The sequence below is a fragment of the Coenobita brevimanus genome, chromosome 98, assembly GCF_032717465.1.
Source record: "Coenobita brevimanus isolate Jiangsu-jjx chromosome 98, ASM3271746v2, whole genome shotgun sequence".
Lineage (NCBI taxonomy): Eukaryota > Metazoa > Arthropoda > Malacostraca > Decapoda > Coenobitidae > Coenobita > Coenobita brevimanus.
The window spans coordinates 16,577,897-16,596,609 of NC_137051.1; the positions used below are offsets into that span (position 1 = coordinate 16,577,897).

Consider the following 18,713-nt stretch of genomic DNA (forward strand, 5'->3'; position numbering starts at 1 on the left):
TGCTCTAAATAAAATCATATGGTGGAAGCAGGAATTAGATACACAAGAATTATGTCATCGTGTTAGAATGGTTTTGCTTTCGTCATTGTCGAAACCATTGTAGTTCAGGTAGCGCCATACGATTTAATCATAGAGGGAGTCAAATGAGCCCGGGAGTGTTCATACCTGAACCAATAACTCTTCCAGGGTCGGGAAAAGTCCAGCATTCTACTCCAGCTAACACCAGACGATTTGATTCAGCTGGAAGTGAGGAATAGGATTGATATTTAAGAACGCTTCAATACCCTCAGCTCAAAGACGTCAATCAAATTTGGTCTCCCTACGGTTAGGCTATCTTTCTCGACTAAATAAATTCTACTCCTAGTGAAAGGGTTAATGAAACCCAAATAATCATCAATGACGTAGTATTGAAAAATATAGGGTATCAGAAGCTGTAAGATTTTATTATAGTGCATATTTTATAATGCTGCTACAGAAAATGAAAATCTTCGATTTCATCGTGAAGCATGTCAACTGAAGCCCTCGTACGTTCCCTTGGAAAATTCGGACTCCAAGGGGTTTCTTTGGTGTCATGAGTAGATATATAGCTAAAAACAAAATTTACTGAATGTATCTACTACTTGCCGAAAGAATCCCTTCTTTATCTCACACAGTCGAAAAGTTATTAGCCTCTGAAAATGATTGCAGTTGGGCCGGGCCTGGTCGATTCGGGGCGCTCATTTCTCAGTTGTACGTAAACATAGTTTCGCTATGGTTGTTGGCTTCGCTTTGCTCGCTCGGTAGTAATAATTATCTTGTGGTAACAGTGTTGGAGGATAAAGGTGGGTGGGGGTAGCGGAGTAGGCCAGAGAAGGTGGGGGACGGAATGGAGGGATTGGAGTGGGATTAGCCGAGTATATGGGAGAAAAGATTAACTCTAGCTATTGACTGATAAAACAAAATCTATGCAAATTGTAAATAGGATGCAATTTCCCAAAGAGGATCTCTTGTGCATGGTGGACGTTCTCCATTATTATGTAATCTCGTTATTTATACAATTTTTTTTAAGTTGATTCCAAATTTGAACTTATTTTTGGGGAGAAATATTTTTCTAAAAAGATAACTTCTCTGCTCTGGCCTCACATATGTATTACATTCAGGCAAACACCAGACAAATCTCTTCAGCTGAGATAAACCGTAGCAGCTGAAAGGCTAAATGTGCTCCCAGTTCAGTTGGTTGCTGGAATGGACGCAATTAGTTTTTGGGGGGCAAATGTCAAATGGCTTTCTTCATAAAGGACAAATATCAGTATATGCATCTACTGCATGACGCCGAATTCTGTGAGGAGTGATCTGGACGTAATTACAGGCATTTGTGTTCCAATTTAGTAATGACCCATCTCACGACACACCTCCACACTTCCTCAAGCATCGTACCTCTCCACCTTGGTCTCTGACTTTCTCTCCTTCTTCGGTCAACTAGGTTTTTTCTATAGAACTACAACGGGCTTTATTAAAATAGGCAAATATCTGGCTGACTAATCCTAGTTGTGAAAAGGTTGATAATACGACCTCCAATCACCAGTTCTCCGCAGTGGACGAACTAGTGTAATTTTTTTCAAACGTATAGACGATTTTCCAAAGGATGAGATAAACCCCAGCAATAAACCTCTTCAGTCGCTTTTGCGGGCGATGCTCCACAAGTTACCAGAGCCCCACAGTATGGAGAGGTTTATAAAGGCTGCATCTATCCCCTCCAGTTGGAAAGGTCTTTGTTGAGCTTAATAACATCGTCTACGGAGAACAAGATTAAAATGAAAAGTGCATAATCGGGGTGAAGTGGATAAGAGAATAAATACTGGTACGCTCTCGATCTGGCCAGCCATAATTGGATAAACAAGATATAATGGAATATTTTATTAGTATTATTTATTCACCGTTAGGCTTTGCATTTGTCACCCAATAAATATCAATGTCCTATTTTACAGAAAGAACAGGAGCTGTATTAAAGGCGATATTGCCAATACTGAGTCATTATCAGGAGAGGACACACAGGAATGACTGGTATGGTGGGCTAAGGTAAAGTAACAGGACTCCTGGGACTCAGGGAACGCGTTATTAAGCCTATACCTCGAGCTGAAAAAAAAAAGAAAGAAAACTGTCAGGGTGTGAAAAAAAAAAAGAAAAAAAAAAACGGACTGGCCGTCTTCTTAACTTCGTCTTCCAAGATATCAGTCATCACCATCATCGTCATCATCATCATCATCTATATCCGATTCGTGCTACTGGCAGACGATTATAAGCTTGGATGAGTGGCATAGTAATGAAGGGGTCAATGAAAGCTATACCTAACTCCTCAAGTTCAAAAAATCTCTCTTGAGCTAAATCAAACTGACAGGCAGGAACAAGAATAAAAAGAAATACGTCACGGGGTTCAAGGGGATAAACCTAAGTTCGACAAGGGGATGACAGACCCCCAATTTTTAACGTCATTAGTGAAAGACTTGATGGAAAATTAAAATAAAAAAGCGTGATCTCTCTATCTTGTTGCTAATGGTGTTATATGTACTTAAGGATAAGTTGCCTACTGTTTCACCGCTTCCACTTCATACACAATGTTTGTCACTTTCCCCTTGACGCATCATACCACAGAGAATCCTGGTTGGGTAGAACCAAATTCCTTTGAACAACATTCCTTGCCTCATTCCTCTCTCTGCCTGAGAATGTTAGCAAGCAAGAGGAAAGATGGAATACAAGATATTATGTATTAGGTGAATTTTTGTGCCCGACCCTACAGTAGAATACAGTCTATATTCTACCCTCACTGGCGTTCCAAAATTGACAGTCATAAATCTGGTGGCGCCTATACCTTCACGCCCTCGGTTGTAACTCTGTGGCTGCAGTGAGTTTGTGACCCGAGTAAAATCGTTCGACATAAGCTATAAGAAAATACATGGCTATATTATTCTTGGGCCAAGTTGTTAATAGGGATATTTTTCACGTATATTTCTACATATTTGGTAGCCCATTTTTTTTCTTTTTTAATAGCTTAATAGCCTCCCGATTGGGGCAGCTGACCCACTCGACTCAGATGTCCATTTACCCTTTGTGGATTGTTGGTAAAATAAGTACCTAGTAAGCACCTGCAGTGACACCTTGTGGGATATAATTGCGGTAAACTGGATGATGCAGTGGTCTTGTATCTCAGGATATTGGGTGAATTCCTCCCCCACCTACTCCACGTGTTCAAAGGCCTAACATTAGAAAGATCAAATGGATTAATACGTATAGGCTGCTGTAATTCCCCTTAACAGCTAAAGATTTAAGTACAATCAATCTTTTTCCTATAAAAAATGAATGGGTAAAAAATAATGAGAAAAACGTGATAAAATAAGAGATTGCAGGATACAGGCTTGGCACTGGGAACGTGTGATGGAATGGGGGGATGCATAAAAAAATACAAAGCTCAGAGAGAGAGAGAGAGAGAGAGAATATTTTCAGACTTGTAGTTATACTGGACCTCGTGTGTCACCAGACCTTGTCACTGCCGCCTCACACCTATATAAAGAGAAGCAACTGCGCACTCACCACACACTCCTCACTTGCCTCTCACCCAAGCACCATGAAGTCTCTGGTAAGTTAGTCTTTGCTCTGGGACTGACAAGAAAGACACCCAATCCGACAACACATACATTCTAATACTAATTTTCCGTGCAGAAATGTTAATACTGTTTGATTCATTGCTGCTACATCTATCTTACGTGCACTGCATGCATTCAGTGTAACAATGAACTTTCAGGCTAATGAAAGCTCCGTCATAAGCTGAATTGCAAGATACATTTTTTTTTTTTTCCTCCGACCAAAAAGCCGAGATAGTTTTTGACAGTTCTGGTGTTCAGTAGGCGCGGTCTTAATAAAATCAGGTGAAGGTGAATAAAATCTGAAGATAACCAGACTGAACCACTGTGACGTCGGATTACAGGGACTAATAATTTCAATGATGTATTTACCTTTTGTAGTCCTGCCATCCGCAAGCGATTAATTGCGTTTAGGAAGGATCTATAGTTGTAAAGAGATTTATTAACACCGTATATATCTATATCTGTATCCGTATCTATATCTATATATATATCTCTATATTTCTCTATCTATCTATACATAGATATATATAGTCTTAAAGGAAAAATCTCTAAGATGAATAAAATCGTTTGGAGATAGGAATGGATTAAAATAAGAATTCGGTTCAAAGCATTAACTACGAGCGAAACAAAATAAAGAATTCTCTCTCTTTCTGTCTGCTAAAAACGTTGACGTAATAAGCAATCTGTGATATGTAATACGGTTCAGAATGCGTAAGACTCAGCCTAAATCCAGTGAGTACTTGTGGCTGAGGGCCGTATTTCAAGCACCATTTCAGGCGTCGTATTCCTCAGCGATTAATTTTCCTTTGTACATCTTTATATTGTCTTCTATGTTGTTTTTATACCTTGAATACTGTTAAATTTTCTTTTATGAAAAAAACATGCGATATTGTGATGTAATATGCACAATAAATCGTTACGGAAGAAGCGCTACGAAATATCCAGAGTCACTTTGAGTATGATCCACAGTAAGATGACAGCGTGGGTACAGTGCGTTTATTCTAATCTGACGAAGAACCGTAACTCTTCTCAGCTCTGTTGATGGGATTATTGTTGTTAAATTGGAAGGTCGATTTGGCTAGTAACCAGGGAGACTCATTCTGATCTCATAACTAAGGTTCATTGAATTTTATATATCCATTCATTACAGCTGTTGTCAAACTGTGTGACCCAGTTCCGTCGGTTAAAAAAAAAAGAATAACGATAGGTAGCAAGCATATCGCAAAACGTCGTCGTTGTGCTCGAATGGTACCCATTTAACTCCTAACTTAACGGAAGAAATATTCAATATTCACATGCATGTAGAAAACGTACAAGGGGATGTGCAAAATATTAACATATTATGTAGCAGTATTGTCATTATGCTGTGTTGTGTTGCAGATGCTGGCATGATTTTTTACAAACTCCCTTGTGTTGCAGGTGTCAGTATCTGTTGTGTTGCCATGTACTACGCAGTGTTCCAAGTCACTTCCATTGTAATGCAGGCACTGACTGTCATCAGCAGGGCACAGACCCAGCCAGAAGTATTGTGTTGCAATATAGTATCTTGTGTTGCAGGTTCCCGCCATTGCAGTGCTACTGCTGGCTGTCACTGCCAGCGCCGAGCCTGAGCCAGTTGCCGAAGCTGAGCCTGGTCACCGTGGAGGCTTTGGCGGCTTTGGTGGCGGAGGTTTCGGTGGGTTTGGTGGCTTCGGTGGCTATGGCGCATACCGAGGCAAGAGGAGCGCTGAAGCTAACCCCGAACCCGGCTTTCACCGAGGAGGCTTCGGAGGCGGCTTTGGTGGTTTTGGTGGAGGCTTCGGTGGTTACGGATTGTACCGAGGCAAGAGGGAAGCCGAAGCCAGTCCCGAACCCGGCTTTCACCGAGGAGGCTTCGGAGGCGGCTTTGGTGGCTTTGGTGGAGGCTTCGGTGGTTACGGATTGTACCGAGGCAAGAGGGAAGCCGAAGCCAGTCCCGAACCCGGCTTCCATCGTGGAGGCTTCGGAGGCTTCGGAGGTGGCTTTGGAAGAGGATTTGGCGGAGGTTTCGGTGGCTACGGCTACGGAAAGTAAAGTCAGCCAGCTCCTATAACTATCATCTACATGGAGCACACATGATTAAAATGATACGAAAGAGAAATAAAACAATACCGAAAACGACAATGACACTAGCTCTTTGTTTTATTTACATGTTCATTCATTCATCATCTAATACAGTGTTGCCCCATGAGGAACCTAGGAGCCCGTGGCTAGGCAAGTGTGCCTGATATTTAGATGAGACTGACCAGCCTCACTCATCAGTGAGTGGTGTTGCAATAAACCCCAACCACTCCTTGGATGTAAACCTGCATCGGCCCGATCCCACTGGAACGCTTTAATTACCCCCTGAAACAGCAGGCGTCATCATTTTAACATAAAAAAAAAAAAAAAAAAAGATCCAGCCACCTTAGTTCACTTTTTTTTTTTTTTTTCCCCATAAATCTGAGAAAGATCGGCAAACCCTTTCATCACAGCTGATGGCCAGGTGTCGTCATTTAGGAGGGTTGATTTGACTAGAAAAAAGGAGTCTGATTGCCCTCTTAAGACTAAGATTTATCGAATTTCATGCAACCACGACGTGAGCTGTGGGACTGGCTGAGATTCGTGAAATAAAAAGAAATTAATAGACTGCACATTCCAGAACTTTCCCATTCAATTTGTTTCATAAATCACACAGAAAGATATAAATGATTCGTCTCAGTATTATTCCGCTTACGAGAAATGTCATAGTGAAGAGGTGAAGAAACAAACTCATCAACTTTTCCCATGAACAATCACTTATGCTCTAAATAAAATCATATGGTGGAAGCAGGAATTAGATACACAAGAATTATGTCATCGTGTTAGAATGGTTTTGCTTTCGTTGTTGTCGAAACCATTGTAGTTCAGGTAGCGCCATACGATTTAATCATAGAGGGAGTCAAATGAGCCCGGGAGTGTTCATACCTGAACCAATAACTCTTCCAGGGTCGGGAAAAGTCCAGCATTCTACTCCAGCTAACACCAGACGATTTGATTCAGCTGGGAGTGAGGCATAGGACTGATATTTAAGAACGCTTCAATACCCTCAGTTCGAAGACGTCAATCAAATTTTGTTCTCCCTACGGTTAGGCTATCTTTCTCAACTAAATAAATTCTACTCCTAGTGAAAGCGTTAATGAAACCCAAATAATCATCAATGACGTAGCAGAGTATTGAAAAATACAGGGTATCAGAAGCTGTAAGATTTTATTATAGTGTATATTTTAAAATGCTGCTACAGAAAATGAAAATCTTCGATTTCATCGTGAAGCATGTCAACTGAAGCCCTCGTACGTTCCCTTGGAAAATTCGGACTCCAAGGGGTTTCTTTGGTGTCATGAGGAGATATATAGCTAAAAACAAAATTTACTGAATGTATCTACTACTTGCCGAAAGAATCCCTTCTTTATCTCACACAGTCGAAAAGTTATTAGCCTCTGAAAACCATTGCAGTTGGGCCGGGCCTGGTCGATTCGGGGCGCTCATTTCTCAGTTGTACGTAAACATAGTTTCGCTATGGTTGTTGGCTTCGCTTTGCTCGCTCGGTAGTAATAATTATCTTGTGGTAACAGTGTTGGAGGATAAAGGTGGGTGGGGGTAGCGGAGTAGGCCAGAGAAGGTGGGGGACGGAATGGAGGGATTGGAGTGGGATTAGCCGAGTATATGGGAGAAAAGATTGACTCTAGGTATTGACTGATAAAACGAAATCTATGCAAAATGTAAATAGGATGCAATTTCCCAAAGAGGATCTCTTGTGCATGGTGGACGTTCTCCATTATTATGTAATCTCGTTATTTATACAATTTTTTTTTAGGTTGATTCCAAATTTGAACTTATTTTTGGGGAGAAATATTTTTCTAAAAAGGTAACTTCTCTGCTCTGGCCTCACATATGTATTACATTCAGGCAAACACCAGACAAATCTCTTCAGCTGAGATAAACCGTAGCAATTGAAAGGCTAAATGCGCTCCTAGTTCGGCTGGTTGCTGGAATGGACGCAATTAGTTTGTTTGGGGGCAAATGTCAAATGGCTTTGTTCATAAAAGACATCTATCAGTATATGCATCTACTGCATGACGCCGAATTCTGTGAGGAGTGATCTGGACGTAATTACAGGCATTTGTGTTCCAATTTAGTAATGACCCATCTCACGACACACCACCACCCTCCCTCATGCATCGTACCTCTCCACCTTGGTCTCTGACTTTCTCTCCTTCTTCGGTCAACTAGCTTTTTTCTATAGAACTACAACGGACTTTATTTTAATAGGCAAATATCTGGCTGACTAATCCTAGTTGTGAAAAGGTTGATAATACGCCCTCTAATCACCAGTTCTCCGCAGTGGACGCACTAGTGTAATTCTTTTCAAACGTATAGACGATTTTTCAAAGGATGAGATAAACCCCAGCAATAAACCTCTTCAGTCGCTTTTGCGGGCGATGCTCCACAAGTTACCAGAGCCCCACAGTATGGAGAGGTTTATAAAGGCTGCATCTATCCCCTCCAGTTCGAAAGGTCTTTGTTGAGCTTAATAACATCGTCTAGGGAGAACAAAATTAAAATGAAAAGTGCATAATCGGGGTGAAGTGGATAAAAGAATAAATACGCTCCTGATCTGGCCAGCCATAATTGGATAAACAAGATATAATGGAATATTTTATTAGTATTATTTATTCACCGTTAGGTTTTATATTTGTCACCCAATAAATATCAATGTCCTATTTTACAGGAAGAACATGAGCGGTATTAAAGGGTATGTTGCCAATACTGAGTCATTATCAAGAGAGGACACACAGGAATGACTGGTATGGTGGGCTGAGGTAAAGTAACAGGACTCCTGGGACTCAGGGAACGCGTTATTAAGCCTATACCTCGAGCTGAAAGAGAGAGAGAGAGAGAGAGAGAGAGAGAGAGAGAGAGAGAGAGAGAGAAAACTCTCAGGGTGTGAAAAAAAAAAAAAAAAAAAACGGACTGGCCGTCTTCTTAACTTCGTCTTCCAAGATATCAGTCATCACCATCATCGTCATCATCATCATCATCTATATCCGATTCGTGCTACTGGCAGACGATTATAAGCTTGGATGAGTGGCATAGTAATGAAGGGGTCAATGAAAGCTATACCTAACTCCTCAAGTTCAAAAAATCTCTCTTGAGCTAAATCAAACTGACAGGCAGGAACAAGAATAAAAAGAAATACGTCACGGGGTTCAAGGGGATAAACCTAAGTTCGACAAGGGGATGACAGACCCCCAATTTTAACGTCATTACTGAAAGACTTGATAGATAATTAAAATAAAAAAGCGTGATCTCTCTATTTTGTTGCTAATGGTGTTATATGTACTTAAAAGTTGCCTACTGTTTCACCGCTTCGACTTCATACACAATGTTTGTCACTTTCCCCTTGACGCATCATATCACAGAGAATCCTGTATGGGTAGAACCAAAGTCCTTTGAACATTCCTTGCCTCATGCCTCTCTCGGCCTGAGAATGTTAGCAAGCAAGAGGAAAGAGGGAATACAAGATATTATGTATTAGGTGAATTTTTGTGCCCGACCCTACATTAGAATGCAATCTATATTCTGCCCTCACTGGCGTTCCAAAATTGACAGTCATAAAATATATGGTGGCGCCTATACCTTCACGCCCTCGGTTGTAACTCTGTGGCTGCGGTGAGTTTGTCACCCGAGTAAAATCGTTCGACATAAGCTATAAGAAAATATACGGCTATATTATTCTTGGGCCAAGTTGTTAATAGGGATATTTTTCACGTATATTTCAACGTATTTGGTAGCCTTTTTTTTTTTTTAATAGCTTAATAGCCTCCCGATTCGGGCAGCTGACCCACTCGACTCAGATGTCCATGTACCCTTTGTGGATGGTTGGTAAAATAAGTACCTAGTGAGCACCTGGAGTGACACCTTGTGGGATATAACTGCGGTAAACTGGATGATGCAGTGGTCTTGTATCTCAGGATATTGGGTGAATTCCTCCTCCCACCTCCTCCACGTGTTCAAAGGCCTAACGTTAGAAAGATTAAATGGATTAATACGTATAGGCTGCTGTAATTACCCTTAACAGCTAAAGATTTAAGTACAATCAATATTTTTCCTCTAAAAAAACAAATGGGTAAAAAATAATGAGAAAAACGTGATAAAATAAGAGATTGCAGGATACAGGCTTGGCACTGGGAACGTGTGATGGAATGGGGGGATGCATAAAAAAATACAAAGCTCAGAGAGAGAGAGAGAGAGAGAGAGAGAATAATATCACACTTGTAGTTATATTGGACCTCGTGTGCCACCAGACCTTGTCACTGCCGCCTCACACCTATATAAAGAGAAGCAACTGCGCACTCACCACACACTCCTCACTTGCCTCTCACCCAAGCACCATGAAGTCTCTGGTAAGTTAGTCTTTGCTGTGGGGCTGACAAGAAAGACACCCATTTCGACAGCACATATATTCTAACACTAATTTTCCGTGCAGAAATGTTAATGCTGTTTGATTCATTGCTGCTACATCTATCTTACGTGCACTGCATGCATTCAGTGTAACCATGAACTTTCAGGCTAATGAAAGCTCCGTGATAGGCTGAATTGCAAGATACATTTTTTTTTTTTTTCCTACGACCAAAAAGCTGTGATAGTTTTTGACAGTTCTGGTGTTCAGTAGGCGCGGTCTTAATAAAATCATGTGAAGGTGAATAAAATCGTCTGAAGATAACCAGACTGAACCAGTGTGACATCGGATTACGGGGATTAATAACTTCAATGATGTATTTACCTTTTGTAGTCCTGCCATCCGGAAGCGATTAACTGCGTTTAGGAAAGATCTATAGTTGTAAAGAGATTTATTAACACCGTATATATCTATATCTGCATCCGTATCTATATATATCTCTATATTTCTCTATCTATCTATACATAGATATAGATAGTCTTAAAGGAAATATCTCTAAGACGAATAAAATCGTTTGGAGATAGGAATGGATTAAAATATGAATTCGGTTCAAAGCATTCACTACGAGTCAAACCAAAACAAAGTATTCTCTCTCTCTCTGCTAAAAACGTTGAAGTAATAAGCAATCTGTGATATGCAATACGGTTCATAATGTGTAAGACTCAGCCTAAATCCAGTGAGTACTTGTGGCTGAGGGCCGTATTTCAAGCACCATTTCAGGCGTCGTATTCCTCAGCGATTAATTTTCCTTTGTACATCTTTATATTGTCTTCTATGTTGTTTTTATACCTTGAATACTGTTAAATTTTCTTTTATGAAAAAAACATGCGATACCGTGATGTAATATGCACAATAAATCGTTACGGAAGAAGCGCTACGAAATATCCAGAGTCACTTTGAGTATGATCAACAGTAAGATGACAGCGTGGGTATAATGCGTTTGTTGTAATCTGACGAAGAACCGTAACTCCTTTCAGCTCTGCTGATGGGATAATTGTTGTTAAATTGGAAGGTCGATTTAACTAGTAAGCAGTGAGACTCATTCTGATCTCATAACTAAGGTTCATTGAATTTTATATATCTATTCAATACACCTATTATCAAACTGTGTGACCCTGTTCCGTCGGGTAAAAAAAAAAAAAGAATAACGATAGGTAGCAAGCATATCCCAAAACGTCGCCGTTGTGCTCGAATGGTACCCATTCAACTCCTAACTTAACGGAAGAAATATTCAATATTCACATGCATGTAGAAAATGTACAAGTGGATGTGGAAAATATTAACATGTTATGTAGCAGTATTGTCATTATGCTGTGTTGTGTTGTAGATGCTGGCATGATTTTTTACAAACTCCCTTGTGTTGCAGGTGTCAGTATCTGTTGTGTTGCCATGTACTACACAGTGTTCCAAGTCACTTCCATTGTAATGCAGGCACTGACTGTTATCAGCAGGGCACAGACCCAGCCAGAAGTATTGTGTTGCAATATAGTATCTTGTGTTGCAGGTTCCCGCCATTGCAGTGCTACTGCTGGCTGTCACTGCCAGCGCCGAGCCTGAGCCAGTTGCCGAAGCTGAGCCTGGTCACCGTGGAGGCTTTGGCGGCTTTGGTGGCGGAGGTTTCGGTGGGTTTGGTGGCTTCGGTGGCTATGGCGCATACCGAGGCAAGAGGAGCGCCGAAGCTAACCCCGAACCCGGCTTTCACCGAGGAGGCTTCGGAGGCGGCTTTGGTGGCTTTGGTGGAGGCTTCGGTGGTTACGGATTGTACCGAGGCAAGAGGGAAGCCGAAGCCAGTCCCGAACCCGGCTTTCACCGAGGAGGCTTCGGAGGCGGCTTTGGTGGAGGCTTTGGTGGAGGCTTCGGTGGTTACGGATTGTACCGAGGCAAGAGGGAAGCCGAAGCCAGTCCCGAACCCGGCTTCCATCGAGGAGGCTTCGGAGGCTTCGGAGGTGGCTTTGGAAGAGGATTTGGCGGAGGTTTCGGTGGCTACGGCTACGGAAAGTAAAGTCAGCCAGCTCCTATAACAATCATCTACATGGAGCACACCTGATTAAAATGATACGAAAGAGAAATAAAACACTACCGAAAACGACAATGACACTAGCTCTTTGTTTTATTTACATGTTCATTCATTCATCATCTAATACAGTGTTGCCCCATGAGGAACCTAGGAGCCCGTGGCTAGGCAAGTGTGCCTGATATTTAGATGAGACTGACCAGCCTCTCTCATCAGTGAATGGTGTTGCAATAAACCCCAACCACTCCTTGGATGTAAACCTGCATCGGCCTGATCCCACTGGAAAGCTTTAATTACCCCCTGAAACAGCAGGCGTCATCATTTTAACATTAAAAAAAAAAAAAAAAAAAATCCAGCCACCTTAGTTCACTTTTTTTTTTTTTTTTTCCCATAAATATGAGAAAGATCGGCAAACCCTTTCATCACAGCTGATGGCCAGGTGTCGTCATTTAGGAGGGTTGATTTGACTACAAAATAGGAGCCTGATTACCCTCTTAAAACTAAGATTTATCGAATTTCATGCAACCACGACCTGAGCTGTGGGACTGGCTGAGATTCGTGAAATGAAAAGAAATTAATAGACTGCAGATTCCAGAACTTTCCCATTCAGTTTGTTTCATAAATCACACAGAAAGACATACATGATTCGTCTCACAGTATTTTTCAGCTTACGAGAAATGTCAAAGCGAAGAGGTGAAGAAACAAACTCATCAACTTTTCCCATGAACAATCAGTTATGCTCTAATTAAATCATATGGTGGAAGCAGGAATTAGATACACAAGAATTATGTCATCGTGTTAGAATGGTTTTGCTTTCGTCATTGTCGAAACCATTGTAGTTCAGGTAGCGCCATACGATTTAATCATAGAGGGAGTCAAATGAGCCCGGGAGTCTTCATACCTGAACCAATAACTCTTCCAGGGTCGGGAAAAGTCCAGCATTCTACTCCAGCTAACACCAGACGATTTGATTCAGCTGGGAGTGAGGCATAGGACTGATATTTAAGAACGCTCCAATACCCTCAGTTCGAAGACGTCAGTCAAATTTTGTTCTCCATACGGTTAGGCTATCTTTCTCAACTAAATAAATTCTACTCCTAGTGAGAGCGTTAATGAAACCCAAATAATCATCAATGACGTAGTATTGAAAAATACAGGGTATCAGAAGCTGTAAGATTTTATTATAGTGTATATTTTATAATGCTGCTACAGAAAATGAAAATCTTCGATTTCATCGTGAAGCATGTCAACTGAAGCCCTCGTACGTTCCCTCGGAAAATTCGGACTCCAAGGGGTTTCTTTTGTGTCATGGAGATATATAGCTAAAAACAAAATTTACTGAATGTATCTACTACTTGCCGAAAGAATCACTTCTTTTTCTCACACAGTCGAGAAGTTACTAGCCTCTGAAAATCATTGCAGTTGGGCCGGGCCTGGTCGATTCGGGGCGCTCATTTCTCAGTTGTACGTAAACATAGTTTCGCTATGGTTGTTGGCTTCGCTTTGCTCGCTCGGTTGTAATAATTATCATGTGGTAACAGTGTTGGAGGATAAAGGTGGGTGGGGGTAGCGGAGAAGGCCAGAGAAGGTGGGGGACGGAATGGAGGGATTGGAGTGGGATTAGCCGAGTATATGGGAGAAAGGACTGACTCTAGCTATTGACTGATAAAACGAAATCTATGCAAAATGTAAATAGGATGCAATTTCCCAAAGAGGATCTCTTGTGCATGGTGGACGTTCTCCATTATTATGTAACCTCGTTATTTATACAATTTTTTTTTTAGGCTGATTCAAAATTCGAACTTATTTCTGGGGAGAAATATTTTTCTAAAAAGGTAACTTCTCTGCTCTGGCCTCACACATGTATTACATTCAGGCAAACACCAGACAAATCTCTTCAGCTGAGATAAACCGTAGCAGTTGAAAGGCTAAATGCGCTCCCAGTTCGGCAGGTTGCTGGAATGGACGCAATTAGTTTTCTGGGGAGGAAATGTCCAACGGCTCTGTTCATAAAGGACATCTATCAGTATTTGCATCTATTGCATGACGCCGAATTCCATGAGGAGTGATCTGGACGTAATTACAGGCATTTGTGTTCCAATTTAGTAATGACCCATCTCACGACACACCACCACCCTCCCTCAAGGATCGTACCTCTTCACCTTGGTCTCTGTCTTTCTCTCCTTCTTCGGTCAACTAGCTTATTTCTATAGAACTACAACGGACTTTATTATAATAGGCAAATATCTGGCTGACTAATCCTAGTTGTGAAAAGGTTGATAATACGCCCTCCAATCACCAGTTCTCCGCAGTGGACGCACTAGTGTAATTTTTTTTAAACGTATAGACGATTTTTCAAAGGCTAAGATAAACCCCAGCAATAAACCTCTTCAGTCGCTTTTGCGGGCGATGCTCCACAAGTTACCAGAGCCCCACAGTATGGAGAGGTTTATAAAGGCTGCATCTATCCCCTCCAGTTGGAAAGGTCTTTGTTGAGCTTAATAACATCGTCAAGGGATAACAAGATTAAAATAAAAAGTGCATAATCGGGGAGCAGTGGAGAAGAGAATAAATACGCTCTCGATCTGGCCAGCCATAATTGGATAAACAAGATATAATGGAATATTTTATTAGTATTATTTATTCACCGTTAGGCTTTACATTTGACACCCAATAAATATCAATGTTCTATTGTACAGGAAGAACATGAGTGGTATTAAAGGCTCTGTTGCAAATACTGAGTCATTATCAAGAGAGGACACACAGGAATGACTGGTATGGTGGGCTGAGGTAAAGTAACAGGACTCCTGGGACTCAGGGAACGCGTTATTAAGCCTATACCTCAAGCTGAAAAAAAAAAAAAGTGAAAAAAAAAAGAGTACTGCCCGTCTTCTTAACCTCGTCTTCCAAGATATCATTGATTATTATCATCGTCATCATTATCATCATCTACATCCGATTCCTGATACTGGCAGACGATTATAAGCTTGGATGAGTGGCAGTGTAATGAAGGGGTCAATGAAAACTATATCTAATCCCTCAAGTTCGAAAAATCTCTCTTCAGCTACATCAAGCTGACAGGCAGGAACAAGAATAAAAAGAAATACGTCACGGGGTTCAAGGAGATAAACCTAAGTTCGACAAGGGGATGAAAGACCCCCAATTTTTAACGTCATTAGTGAAAGACTTGATGGAAAATTAAAATAAAAAAGCGTGATCTCTCTATCTTGTTGGTAATGGTGTTATATATACTTAAGGAAAAGTTGCCTACTGTTTCACCGCTTCCACTTCATACACTATGTTGTCACTTTCCCCTTGACGCATCATATCACAGAGAATCCTGTTTGGGTAGAACCAAAGTCCTTTGAACAACATTCCTTGCCTCATGCCTCTCTCTGCCTGAGAATGTTAGCAAGCAAGAGGAAAGTGGGAATGCAAGAGATTATATATTAGGTGAATTTCTGAACCCGACCCTACTGTAGAATGCAGTCTATATTCTGCCCTCACTGGCGTTCCAAAGTTGACAATTATAAATCTGGTGGCGCCTATACCTTCACGCCCTCGGTTGTAACTATGTGGCTGCGGTGACTGTGACCCGAGTAATATCGTTCGTCGTAAGCTATAAGCAAATATACGGCTATATTTTCTTGGGTCAAGTTGTTAATTAGGATATTTTTTAAGTATTTATCTACTTATTTGGTGCCCCAGATTTTTTTTTAAAATAGCGTAATAGTCTACCGATACGGGCGGCTGGCCCACTCGACTCAGATGTTCATTCACCCTCTGTGGATAGTTGGTAAAATGAGTAACTAATAAGCACCTGGAGTGAAACCTTGTCGGATATAATTGCGGTAACCTGGATGATGCAGTGGTCTTATATCCCAGGATATTGGGTGAAGAGTACCCCCCCCTTCCCATCCACGGGTTTAAAGGCCTAACGTAGAAAGATCAAATGGATTAATACGTACAGGCTGCCGTAATTCCCCTAAACAGCTTAAGATTTACGTACAATCAGCCTTTCTATCAAAATATATAGTTATAAAAATAATATGTGACAAAATAAGAGACAGCAAGATACAGGTTTGTCACAGGGAACGTGTGATGGAATGGTGGGATACATAAAAAAAATACTTAGCTCCGAGAGAGAGAGAGAGAGAGACAGACAGAGAGAGAGACAGACAGAGACAGAGAGAGAGAGAGATAATAAAAGTCACACTTATATTATACTGGCCCTCGTGTGCCACCTGACCTTGAAACTTCCGCCTCACACCTATATAAAGAGAAGCAACTGCACACTCACCACACACTCCTCACTTGCCTCTCACCCAAGCACCATGAAGTCACTCGTAAGTTAGTCTTTGTTGAGGGACTGACAAGAATGGCACCCATTCCGACAGCACATACATTCTGACACTAATATTCCTTGTACAAGAAATATTAGTGCTGTTTTATTCACTGCTGCTACATCAATCATACGTTTACTACGTGCATTCAATGTAATTGAACTCTCATGGTAATGTAAGCTCCGCCATAGGCTGGATTGCAATATACATAATTTTTTTTCTCCTCGACCAAATCACTGTGATAGTTTTTGAAAGTACTGGTGTTCAGTAGGCGCGGTCTTAATACAATCATGTGAAGCTGAATAAAATCGTCTGAAGATAACCAGAATGAATCACTATCTCATCGGATTACGGGGATTAATAATTTCAATAATGTATTTACCTTTTGTAGTCCTGCCATCCGCAAGCGATTAATTCCGTTTAGGAAGGATCTACAGTAGTGAAGAGTTTTATTAACACCATATATATATTATCCTAAAGGAAAAACCTCTTAAGATGAATAAAATCGTTTGGAGATGAGAATGGATTAAAATAAGAAATCGGTTCAAGGCATTAACTAAGAGCCAAACCAAGACAAAGAATTCTTTCTCTCTCTCTCTCTCTCTCTCTTACTACTAACAAAGGTTGAAATAATAAGCAATCTCCGATATGTAATACGGGTCATAATGCATAAGACTTAGCCTGAACCCTGTGTGTACTTGTGGCTGAGGGCCGTATTTCAAGCAGCATTTGTGGCGTCGTATTCCTCAGCGATTTATTTTGTTTTTTACATCTTTATATTGTCTTCTAATTTGTTTTTATAGCTTTTATATTGTGAGATTTTCCATTAAGAAACGACGTGCGATATTGAAACGCAATGTCCACAACAAATTGTTAAGGAACAAGAGCTACGAAATATCCAAAGCCACTTAAGGTGCGATCCACAGTAAGATGACAGCGTGGGTATAGTGCGTTTGTTCTAACCTGACGAAGAACCGTAACTCCTTTCAGCTCAGTTGATGGGTTAATTGTTGTTAAATGGGAGGGTCGATTTGACTAGTAACCAGGGAGACTCATTCTGATCTCATAACTAAGGTTCATTAAATTTTATGTAACCATGACTTACAGTTGTAGGCAAGCTGTGTAACCCAGTTCCGTCGGGTAAAAAAAATAACGATAGGTAGCAAGCATACCGCAAGACGACGCCGTTGTGCTCGAATGGTACCCATTCAACTCCTAACTTAACGGAAGAAATGTTCAATATTCACATACATTTAGAAAATATACAAGTGGATGTGGAAAATATTAACATATTATGCAGCAGTATTGTCATTATGCTGTGTTATGTTGTAGGTGCTGGCATGATTTGTTACAAACTACCTTGTGTTGCAGGTGTCAGTATGTGTTGTCTTGCCATGTACTACACAGTGTTGCAAGTCACTTCCATTGTAGTGCAGGCATTCACTGTCATCAGTAGTGCAGAGACCCAGCAAGAAGTATTGTGTTGCAATATAGTATCTTGTGTTGCAGGTTCCCGCCATTGCAGTGCTACTGCTGGCTGTCACTGCCAGCGCCGAGCCTGAGCCAGTTGCCGAAGCTGAGCCTGGTCACCGTGGAGGCTTTGGCGGCTTTGGTGGCGGAGGTTTCGGTGGATTTGGTGGCTTCGGTGGCTATGGCGCATACCGAGGCAAGAGGAGCGCTGAAGCTAACCCCGAACCCGGCTTTCACCGAGGAGGCTTCGGAGGCGGCTTTGGTGGTTTTGGTGGAGGCTTCGGTGGTTACGGATTGTACCGAGGCAAGAGGGAAGCCGAAGCCAGTCCCGAACCCGGCTTTCACCGAGGAGGCTTCGGAGGCTTCGGAGGTGGCTTTGGAAGGGGATTTGGCGGAGGTTTCGGTGGCTACGGCTACGGAAAGTAAAGTCAGCCAGCTCCTATAACTGTCATCTACATGGAGCACACATGATTAAAATGATACGAAAGAGAAATAAAAAAAATACCGAAAATGATAATGACACTATCTCTTTGTTTCATTTACATGTTCATTCACCCATCATGTAATACAATGTTGCCCCATGAGGAACCTAGGAGCCCGGGGCTAGGCAAGTTGGCCTGATATTTAAGATGAGAGTGACCAGCCTCACTCATCCGTGAGTGGTATTGCAATAAACCCTAACAATCCCTTGGATGTAAACCTGCATCGGGTCGATCCCATTGGAGCGCTTTAATTACCCCTTGAACCACCAGGCGCCATGATTTTAA

The 18,713-nt window shown here is 41.4% G+C and overlaps 3 protein-coding genes across 3 annotated transcripts; all 3 read left to right on the forward strand.

Moving 5' to 3' along the window:
- The first annotated feature begins 3,601 nt into the window (after positions 1-3,601).
- On the forward strand, positions 3,602-5,672 carry LOC145414210 (uncharacterized). Its single transcript, XM_080283786.1, has 2 exons — positions 3,602-3,613; positions 5,163-5,672. Exons 1-2 carry the CDS (start codon positions 3,602-3,604, stop codon positions 5,670-5,672), a joined length of 522 nt encoding a protein of 173 aa, XP_080139912.1.
- Positions 5,673-8,098: 2,426 nt separating this feature from the next.
- LOC145414211 (uncharacterized) lies at positions 8,099-12,121 on the forward strand. The gene is made up of 4 exons (XM_080283787.1): positions 8,099-8,126; positions 9,965-10,063; positions 11,486-11,541; positions 11,609-12,121. The coding sequence occupies exons 1-4, from the start codon at positions 8,099-8,101 to the stop codon at positions 12,119-12,121; spliced, it is 696 nt and encodes a 231-aa protein (XP_080139913.1).
- A 4,346-nt stretch (positions 12,122-16,467) lies between these two features.
- Positions 16,468-18,372, forward strand: LOC145414212 (uncharacterized). The gene is made up of 2 exons (XM_080283789.1): positions 16,468-16,479; positions 17,986-18,372. Exons 1-2 carry the CDS (start codon positions 16,468-16,470, stop codon positions 18,370-18,372), a joined length of 399 nt encoding a protein of 132 aa, XP_080139915.1.
- Positions 18,373-18,713: the final 341 nt, after the last annotated feature.

Coding starts and splice junctions, on each gene's coding strand:
- LOC145414211 (XM_080283787.1), top strand. CDS start 8,099: ATGCTCCACAAGTTACCAGAGCCCCACA. Junction 8,127..9,964: donor CAAGTTACCAGAGCCCCACA/GTATGGAGAGGT, acceptor GTGTGCCACCAG/ACCTTGTCACTGCCGCCTCA. Junction 11,542..11,608: donor TGTTCCAAGTCACTTCCATT/GTAATGCAGGCA, acceptor GTTGCAATATAG/TATCTTGTGTTGCAGGTTCC.